The following is a 10823-nucleotide window of genomic DNA, read 5'->3' on the forward strand; positions in this document are numbered from 1 at the left end:
TGCAGTAGCACTCCAATCTAAAGAGAAGTGTTTCCAGGAACAGGAAACACGATGGTGCAAAGATTAGCATAGAATAAACCCCACGCACACCCAGCTGCTTGAAGGAAGGTACGCGGAGGAGACTTACCGGAGAAGGATATGAACCGGCCAAGCTGAGGAGGAACGGCCGAGAAGAATCCCTGCTGTGTGTAGACTATGATCCACTCAACTAATCTTGTAGTCGTAGAGGCGCTTGTGCACCGGCCTCTTCCACCCGCGCCTTGCCGTCTTCAGGGAGGGGTTCTTCTCAGCGATTGGCAGAGGGGTTCTTCTTGGACACCGCCAGTGTTCGTAGCACCGAAGGTGGATAGAAATTCCCTTCTCCCATGGAGAGCAGTGGGACAAAATGTGACCGGAGAAGGTGGAGGCGTGCAAGCTGGTGAAAAGCATATCGCCGGGAAGTAAAGAGGGCGATGGCGAGGATAGAAAATGAGGGAGATCTAGAAACATTGGAGACGGTGGATTCTTCTAGGTCGTCGAGTCGGTTACCGAGTCTGGAACAAAAGAGGAAGTCAAGATGGGATCGGTCCGGGTCAACCCGTCGGGCCACTGGCCCGACCCAAAATTTCGAGGCCGTTGGGTCGGCTGGGTCGGCCTCGTTTAGAAATCGGTCCAACAGGGCCGACACCTGTTGACCCGTTGGTTCCCCAGGGTCGACCCAATCTTGGACGCCCTAGTCGCCGCCCCCGAGGCCCCGACCCCTCTCTACGGCGGCGCCATCCCGTCGGGCCACGGTTCCATCTCTGCTGCGGCGGCGCTGTCCCCGGCTCCTCCCTCTTGGCTCCTCCTCACCGTCCAGGACGTCCAGCTCGCCATCGTCCTCACCGTCCCTCTCGCCTTCCAGCTCATCGCCGTCGTCGTCTCTCTCGAGTCTCGACCCTCCAACTCGTCGTCCTTCTCGCCGGCCCTCTCACCCGTCCAGCTCCTTCTCCGTCTTGTGCTGCTCTGGTGACCTTCCCCTTCCACTAGCCGCTGCTGCGCTGCAAAGCACAGGTGAGAATTTCCCCCACATGCCCCGTCTCTTGGTTGTGGCTGATGTGCTTCTTGATTCAGCTTAGTAGATCATGGTTGGCCTGAAATTGTTCAGTTGTATTTTCTTTTTTAGTATGAATATGACATAGAAGTTGTTCTCTAGTAGCATTGTAAACTGCAGTGTACTAGCTTCCAATGAGTTAATCATGCCTCCTCTCGGTTAAGATGGCAAAGCTCATGTAGATTTGCTGGGCATGTATTTATACTGATGATACTTATATGTGTAATTTTTACTGGACTCTTCCAACTTGTCCTGCAATTAGTCACAGGTCCTGCAAATAACCATTATAATTGTTACCGTCTAGTACTATTTGTCTAAATGCATGAACACCTGAAAGTGCAAAGCAGATTTGTCTAAGTACATGTACCGTATACTGATGTTACCTCCTACATACTTGCTCTGTAATGTTCCTATATTTCCCTCTGATCAGAAACATGGAATTGGAAGAAGGGAATCATGAAGCTCAACAAAGTGGTACCTCAATATTGATATCTGGTGCAACAAGGACTGGGCCTGTGCTGTCTCCTTCTTTGATAAACCGCACTAGAGCTTATGTTGGTGAGCGTTTTGTCAATCTTTCTTTTATACGGATGCAACTTAAGAGTTGATTAGTTCTTATGTAACTGCAATGTTAACTCTTTAATCTTTTTTTTAGCGGCTTGGTCTGCACGTGATACTGAAATGGATGATTTGGAAGAAGATGATGCCGACGAACAAGATGTCGACTATGAAGAAGAGGAAGAAGAAGAGGGTGATGATGATGATGAAGACGAAGCAGAGGAAGATTTTGCTGATGAAGAGGAAGGAGATGAGGATGTTGACATGGGAACATTTTCTGAACAGGGAAGAAAATTTTTGTCCAAAGTCTGGAGAGAATATGAGCCTAAGCGTGTTGATGGGATAGTGATAGCTGCTGAGTGCAAACATTGTGCAAGGAATATTTGTGCTGAGCGTAAACATGGAACAAGTTCACTGCGCAAACATTTGAAGAGGTGCAAGGAAAGAAAGAAGGTTCTTCGAGTTTCTGGCCAGTTGAGTGCTTCCATCATGAGCCCTGATGGAGTTTCAATAGGGCATTGGACATTTGATCAGGCATTGGCACGTAGAGAGCTCATGAGGATGATAGTGTTGCATGAATTGGCATTCTCACTGGTGGAGTATGATGGATTTAGAAGGTTCGTCTCTAGTTTAAATCCAAGTTTCAAAATGGTCTGTAGGAAAACAATAAAAAAGGACTGCCTGAAAGCATTCAAGGAAGAGATGTGCAGCCTACAAGCTATATTTAGACACTCTAAATCCAAGATATCATTAACCTCGGACATGTGGACATCCAATAGAACAATTGGGTTCATATGCATTACTGCACACTTTATTGGTCATGACTGGAAGCCGCAGAAAAGAATTGTCAAGTTTGCTGCCATGGAGACACCTCACACAGGAGTTGCTATGTTCAACGTCATGGTGAATTTTATAAGGGAATGGAACATAGAAGATAAATTATTTGCGATGACGCTTGACAATGCATCCAACAATGGTGCAATGATGAAGTTACTAAAGAAGCATTTGTTGGACAAAAAGATGTTACTTGGAGGTGGCAAGTTGTTCCATCAACGTTGTGCTGCACATGTAATCAACTTGATATGCCAAGCTGGGTTGGATTTTCTTGACCCCATGATCAGCAAAATACGTGACAGTGTCAAATACATCCGAAGCTCACAAACACGAAAAGAAAAGTTTGAAGAAATAGTTGAGCAAGTAGGCATATCTTGTGGCAAATGGCCAAGCCTTGATACTCCAACCCGCTGGAACTCAACCTACATCATGATTGATATCGCGAGAGAGTATCGTGCAGTGTTCAGTTCATTGGCTATTCAAGATAAAAATTACCCCTTCAACCCATCATCCGAGGATTGGGAAAACGCTGATGCTATTTGCAGGTTGCTAAAAGTATTCTATGAAGCCACGAATGTGGTATCAGGCACAAAGTACCCTACTGCTAACTTGTATTTCCATGAAATTTGGAAAGTAAAGCACACATTGGAGCACCAACATTATGAAGAGAACAGTAAGTTTGGTGATGTTGTCATGTACATGAAGAGAAAGCTAAAGAGATACTGGAAGCTGTCATGGTTAAACCTTTGCATTCCTGTGATTTTGGATCCACAGTTCAAGCTGAGATACATTAAATATCGATTTCGCTCGGAATTTGGTGATGAAGCTGAAGCAATGATTGCTAAAGTAGAAAATTTGTTTCAAGAGATGTTCAAGGAATACCTTCAATTGAATGGTTCTAATTCAAACCCCATGACTCAAGGAGGTGATGATGAAGTGGTTGTAAGTGATGACCCCATGGCTGACTGGGACAACCATATCATCGAAAGTGCTCAATCAACAAATGTGGATTCTTCAGAACTTGATTCATACTTGTCAAAGGTTCCCATCCGTCGAACCGATCATTTCGATATCCTTTCTTGGTGGAAGACAAATTCAGCTGAATACCCAACGTTGAGTCGTATGGCAGCAGATATCTTGGCGGCCCCTGCCTCTACGGTGGCATCTGAGTCGGCTTTTAGCACAGGAAAAAGAGTACTATCAGATTTTCGAAGTCGAATGACTCCTAAAACAGCTGAAGCGCTTGTTTGCCTACAAGACTGGATAAGAGCCACAGGTAAAGCTATAAGACAGAAGCTCTTTTTTGTTCTAATTAATGATTAAAGTTTACAAAATCATCAAATGACCATTTTTTCTGCAGCTAATACTGAGCGTAGCATGGCTTCAGTTCATGACATAATAACGGAGTTGGAAGGTATTTGACATGTCCCTGTATTGGTTTTCTCTTCACTGCTGCAACATACTTTATCTCTGTACTTGACTGTTTTTTGATAATTGCAGATGATGATGACAGTAATCTTCAAGTCTTTCCGCAAACCCGTGGGAACAATGGGCAGTAGCTTCTCCAAGACAATCTAGAATGTAAGAAATTCAAGTTGCCTAATCAGCTGCACGACCCAACCAGTCTATTTTCTGTTTGAACCTGACATCACAGATTCATGTTTCTTGATTTCTCTCTGAACTCTGAAGTTTACTTCGACGACTGAGTTAGATAGATTGATTTTAATTTAGTAATTCATGTAATTCGACCAAAGTTTAGGTAGATAGATTTTATTTGCTAGTATATATATTTTGTTGTCTCATCTCTCTCTCTCTGAACTCTGAAGTTTACTTTGATGACTGAGGCAATATATATAGCTATGTTGTCGTACTTAATCGAATCTGAGCCTCAACTGGACATTACTTTGCGTTCCCTAGTTGGTTAATAGTTGATCTAAAACAAGTTGATCATCCTTTCCCTATCTGCTGATGACATATCTTGTACCAGGCATACTGAATGTCATGTCTTGCTTCTTATGTTATCAATTCCTTGTTTGGTAGTAAAAATATTCTTCTCGATGTTTACTGAAGTTTTCTTTACCATTTCCTGATGAGTTCAGATGACAAGTATTGAAGCATGTGGGAGAGCGGATGGTAACCTTCACCTGATGATGAAGCATTCACATGAGGAACTGAGAGTTAACAGTGAATAAATGTAGTCACAACTTAGACGGAAGAAATTTGTTGTGTTGTGTTGTGATGATGTGACTTTGCTATCAGGTTCTAGATTGATGCCGTGAGTTTGCTGTGTGCTATATATATCTTTCCTCCGTCCCCAGCATTTTGTCATATCCAGAATCAAAATCTGAAGAAGTAGATTTCATCATGTTAGTAACCTGTAACCACTATTTTTTGGCTCGCTTGTAACTTATTTATATTATATTATCATCTCTGGTTAGCTAGCAGTTTGCTTCATAGTAATTTATTTGGACAATGTTATTTGTATAAATAAAAGCTTATGCATCGTATTTGTACATCCAGAAATACTGCACTGGATGTTCTCACTTCTCAGCAAGCTGTCCATCAGACTTTTCAGCAAAAAACATCAGCACACGAGTGAAGCAGACAAGCAGTTGAGCGTTTACAATGACGGAACATCAGCGAATTGGCGCGCGTGGACTGGCCGTTTGGGTCGGCCTTGATGACCCAATGGGTCAATGGGGCCAGGACCTTTCTCTGAAATGGGCCGACCCACGGCTCCCCTTATTGGCCTTGGGGCCACGGGGCCAGGTCCGGGGCCAGGTCCGGGCCGACCCAATCCCATCTTGAAGAGGAAGTCAAAACGAAACCGAAACGCTTCTCTCAGAAGAAACGCGTGTGTCGACAAATGAAGATTCGACACGAGGATGAACCACAGCTCGTCGCAACCCTGGGAGCTTAGTGCTCTTTAAAGATATGATGAGATGGTGGGAGGAACGCGGTGTTATGTTGCAATGTACACAACCTGACTAAACTTGAACAGAATCATAGTGAAGCAGAAAATTTGATCTCTGTGGAGGAAACACACGTGAGGTCTTCTGTGAATTGTGCTGTGATGCTGCACCAAGATGGTCTCCGAATTTTATCTTGTGAACCACATCAGGTAGTTTGGTGTCTTGTTTGTATGTACCTAGACACGAGATTTCGCTCTTAGCATCCAGTGGTAAAGCCTTTCTGGTTTGCCCCGACTTCATCTCGAGGGGTGACAGTAGCCGTCTTTTACGGCCGCGTTTGCTGTATGGTGTACTATCTTCCAGACGAACTCTATACATTCTGGGAGATGGGATTGTGTGGTATACTGCCAGCCGTAATCGAAACGTTTCGACCCGTGTTTGATCTCTTGGTTGATGCTTGACGTTATATCTCGTGGTTGCTGTCTGTAGGATGTTGGGACGTCACTTTAATTGTTGCCGATACTTGCATACTACCCTAGCTTCTTGGTTTTTCAACAAAGAGCATATATAAATATTACTAATATAGCAATTACATCTAGCCTCTGCAACAACATATTGCCATAGCGGTATTATGGATGCACATAATCTAAAAAAAATTGGTGAAAATCTAGCCTTTGCAACAACGAAATATAAGAAAGGGTATCACGCATAGGAGTGCATAGGAGTATCATCATAATTTCACAGAGCTACCAGCTGCCCGTGTGATTGAGCAAGGACAGTTTCTTGTAATGAACACCCGGGCAGCAAATCATGTTCTGCAAACTTGGTACACCCTCCGATCCAAATTAACTATGGCAGATTTTTTTTTTAGAAGAAATGGCAAAGCCCCGGTTCCATTTCTGAAACTAAGTCATACAACATCCATTTTTTACAAGGCCTTACATCCAGATCTGCCAAGACCACACATAGTTTTTCATCAAACTCCTACCCACATCAAAAGGACACCCACCCAGGAGCAAACTTAGAAGTTTTAAGAACAGACCGACACATAAGGGTATGAAGAGGGGAGCACAACAGCATCAGCAGCAAAAGAAAACAGGCTAGAGCACTATGGCCTCTCCAGGACCCTGAACCCCTCGCCGTCGCCTACCAGCATAAAGGCGTTCGCACCCAAGGTCCTCGCCAAGTCTTCCGCTGTGATCAGCATCGGCTCCAGACCCCTCACACCGTTCAGGTTGCAAACTTCCAACGTTGTCCTGGGTTTCTTCTCTAGAGTCAGCCAGGTTCCGGCCACGACAACAAAGGAGGCATTCAAGCAAGCAGCTCCAGCTGGTTCAACATTGTCATCATTCTTCCTTTTTCTTCCTCTTTTAGCAGGATATTCCATTGAGCAAGATTGTAAAGCACCTTTTTTCCACATCACCTGCATGCCAAACTATTGAGAACGATTGAAAATCATGTCATTTCTGGTAATCCAGATACTTCTCAACACAGCAACATATATCATATTACACAAAGTATTCCTTTTCTTATCTCCCCATAGCGCAGAGACATCATTGATAGTTTTAATATGGGGCTGAAGCCCTAGCATATACCTAACTTCCTTCCAAAGGTTGGAAGCCACCACACAGTCAAAGAACAAATGGTGACAGGACTCAATTTCATTAGAAAAGACACATGTCAAGTCATCCATATTTTGCCTTTTGCTCAAATTATCCCTAGTGAGAAGCTTATTATGAGCTAAAAGATAGAAAAAATGAATCTTAGGTGGAATTTTAATTTTCCAAACACCATGGATATCTAAAGGTTTTATCCCTCTAAAGTTTATCACTGCATACATAGATTTTACACTATAAATGACATTGGCCTCCCACATCCAAATAAGAGCATCATTTTCATTGTTAAGATGAATAGACTGGGCTATTTGGAGGATTTCAAACCACTGTACCATCAAATCATGGTCAAAACATCTTTTGAAAGTAACTTTTAAAGTTTCCCCATCCCAAAATCTCAGTAATAGTATTGTTTTGTTCATTAGCCAGTACATACACTTCCCAATATTGGATGGCAAGACTACAGGTCCCAAACCAGTGGTCTTCCCAAAATCTAATTTTCTTGCCATCTCCTACCTTCCATTGATATTCTATCTTAGCAGCTTTAACAACCCAGAGAACCCCTTTCCAAAAGGGGGAGGCACCAGTAGGAATGCAAGAGAAAATATTAGGATTGTCAATATTATACTTAACATCAACAATTTGTTTTCACAGCTTGTTCTTATTTAAATTATATCATTTGATCCAAGAAGCTAGCAAACACATATTCATTTCAGCTAGGTCAGGGATACCAAGGCCCCGTATTCCTTTTTCTGAGTGACTAACCCCCAGTTAGCAGAATAATACTTGTGGTGCCCCTCATAGTTGTCCCAGAGGTAGTGAGCCATCTCAGAGTTAATAAGTGTAATGGCCCACTTGAGGAATTTGATAACACTAAGAAAGTAGAGGGGAATACTAGCTAGGACACTTCTCATTAGCTCTAACTTGCCAGCATTGCTAAGAAGTTTACCCCTCCACCCAGCAGCTTTTTTTATGATCTTATCAACCACAAGTTGTATATCCTCTTTCCTCAACTTACTGTGATGCAAGGGAACTCCTAAATATTGCATAGGAAATTCCCCCAACTTACAACTCAAATCTTGAGCAAAAAGCTGTGCATCACCATCCTCTACATTAATGGGAACTAGGTCACATTTGTGGAAGTTTATCCTCATCCCGGACATTTGTTCAAAACATGATAAAATCCATTTTAAGTTTCTAGCAGAATTAAGATCATTTTTCAGGAAAAGCAGGGTATCATCAGCATATTGCATGCTTATAACACCCCCACTCCCTAGTTGTTGCATCAAACTAGCTAACTGCCTACTAGCAATAGCTTTAGTCAAGATCTTGGTGAAAACATCAGCCATAAAAATGAAAATAATGGGGGAAATGTGATCCCCCTGCCTTACCCCTCTACTGGTTAGGAAGAAATCACTATTACAATTATTAATCCTAACTCCCACAGAACCATTATGCAGGAGACCTTCAATAATAGTCATCCATCTGGGGCTAAAACCCCTCATTTTCATAATTTTTAACAGAAAGGCTCTATCAACCCTATCATATGCTTTCTCATAATTCAACTTGAAAACAAATCCAGACTGCCCATTATGAACTGCATTATGGATAACTTTATGTGCAGAGACCACACTATCTAGAATACATCTCCCGTTAATAAAAGCTGTCTGATTTAGTGAAGTGAGTTTTTCACTAACCACACCCAGCCTAGTAGCACATTTAGAGAAGATTTTGAAACTACAATTGGTCAGAGCAATAGGCCTGAATTTCTGTATAGTAACAACTTCAGCCTCTTTTGGAATCAAAGTTAAAAGGGAAAATTTTAACCTGAATAGGTTAAGATTCCCCTCATTCCAATCTTTAACCGTAGCCATGAAATCAGTTCTAATGAGCTCCCAAAAATGTTCATAAAAAGGGAAAGAGAAGCCATCAGGGCCAGGGGCACCCTCGGCATAAGACCCAAAAATAGCTTCCTTCACCTCTTTTTTCAGAAAAAATCAGCACTAAGCATATTATTATGATCCAGAGACCAAGTCCTCAGGATCCCAAAAGTCATCAGTAATGTCAATGTCAAGATAGGGTTCCTGACTAAAAATCTCTTTATAATACTTAACAGCAATATTTGTTGTCTTCCACCATGCCAGCTTCACCCTTGCAGCTATGCAATTTGCTTATTCCTCCTCCTCTGATTAGCTACAGAGTGGAAAAATGCAGTGTTACGATCACCTTCTAAAATATAGCGCTCCCTAGATCTCTGCCTGGCTTTAATTTCCTCATTTCTTCATATATCAGTGAGTTCAGCAGAAATACATTTCATTCTAGACTTAAAAACATGGGATAAACATTGTGTTTCGGAAGTAATATCAAGCAAATCATATTCAGCAACCAACTGCTGCTTAAGTTTCCTTTGGACAGACTCAATATTAGCCAACCAACCTTTTAAACCTTTCCTAGTTTTCCTCATTTTAAATTGCCATCTATCAATAGATTTTTGAAGATGGCAAGGGGTCAGCCAAAACTTGGCCACTACTTGGTCAAAACCCTCAATCATTAACCACCATTTTTCAAAACAAAATTGTTCTCATGTGGGACTTTCAAAGAAACAATGTCAACAATCAAGGGGGTATGATCAATGCCAATCCTAGCCTTTGAAGAAACACTACTAGCACGGAACAAAGAGTCCCAACAGGTAGAGACAAAGACTCTGTCTAAAAGAGCCATGACCAGATTGTCTTGATAATTAGCCCAAGAGAACTGTCGACTAGAATTTTTAAGTTCCATCAGACCAAACTTATTAATTCAATAATTAAAGAGATTAGCCCAATGTTGATTTATATTGCCAGTATTTTTTTCACACCTTTCTCTAATGAGATTGAAATCACCACCTACTAAAGTAGGCCCATTCCAACATGCATAGACATTATGCAGTTTATTAATAAAATCCAATTTATGATCCTCATAAGCAGACCCATATATAGCAGTAACTCTCCAGACAACATTATCCTTTTTAGATTTAATTTGAACAAATACACAATATGTAAAAATATCCCATCTAACTATATCAAATAAATCTACACTAATGCCAACAATAAGGCCACCAACAGTTTTCTTAGCTGGAAGCCAATTCCATGAGAATTTTCCATAAGGATCTAATTGTTGAAGCTGTAGATTTGTAAACTCCTCTTTCTTAGTTTCAGAAAAGCAGATAATACCAGGGCATATCTCTCTAATGAGACCATGCACTCTGGAAAGATTGTTAGGTCTATTAAGACCTCTAGGGTTCCAAATTAGAGCTACTACCATTTTGAAAGATTAATTTTTTTCTACCTCTTTTCCTACTAGAGACTAATGTCCATGGTTCATCATCATCAGAAAAATCACTACTGTAATCCTCCTGATCCACTGAAACAAGACCCTTATCCTCCACATCCCCTTCTCATTTCATCCACAGTTAGACTAATGTCAACATGGAAAAACATGTCAGGGTTGGAAGCATGAAAGTCCTTAAGCCTATTAAGTTCAATTTATTTAAAATGTTGTCCAAATCTATCTACATAGTATGTACATTAAACCTGTGGTAATTAACCGGGATCAGTCAGAGTAGTATTAATCTATTTTGGTTCTTATTGTGGATTTCCGATTCCTTCCATTCGTGCATCTATCTAAGTGTTGGTACGATAGAGTCTGTTCTTGCCAACACTGAACCTTGTCAGGAAATGGCACCATCCACATGTTAAATACTTTTTCGATACCTTCCCCGCATTATACTTGCTCCGGTGGTACATCAAGTGCCGGCAAAGGACACATGGAGTTGTGCGTCATGTGAATTTTCTA

General features: G+C 41.7%; 1 protein-coding gene across 1 annotated transcript; it reads left to right on the top strand.

Moving 5' to 3' along the window:
* Positions 1-710: 710 nt before the first annotated feature.
* Positions 711-4908, top strand: LOC124691260 (zinc finger BED domain-containing protein RICESLEEPER 2-like). The gene is made up of 6 exons (XM_047224533.1): positions 711-1032; positions 1503-1630; positions 1728-3740; positions 3825-3878; positions 3965-4045; positions 4564-4908. The coding sequence occupies exons 2-5, from the start codon at positions 1507-1509 to the stop codon at positions 4021-4023; spliced, it is 2250 nt and encodes a 749-aa protein (XP_047080489.1). The 5' UTR covers positions 711-1032; positions 1503-1506; the 3' UTR covers positions 4024-4045; positions 4564-4908.
* Positions 4909-10823: the final 5915 nt, after the last annotated feature.

This window comes from Lolium rigidum, chromosome 2, assembly GCF_022539505.1.
Source record: "Lolium rigidum isolate FL_2022 chromosome 2, APGP_CSIRO_Lrig_0.1, whole genome shotgun sequence".
NCBI lineage: Eukaryota > Viridiplantae > Streptophyta > Magnoliopsida > Poales > Poaceae > Lolium > Lolium rigidum.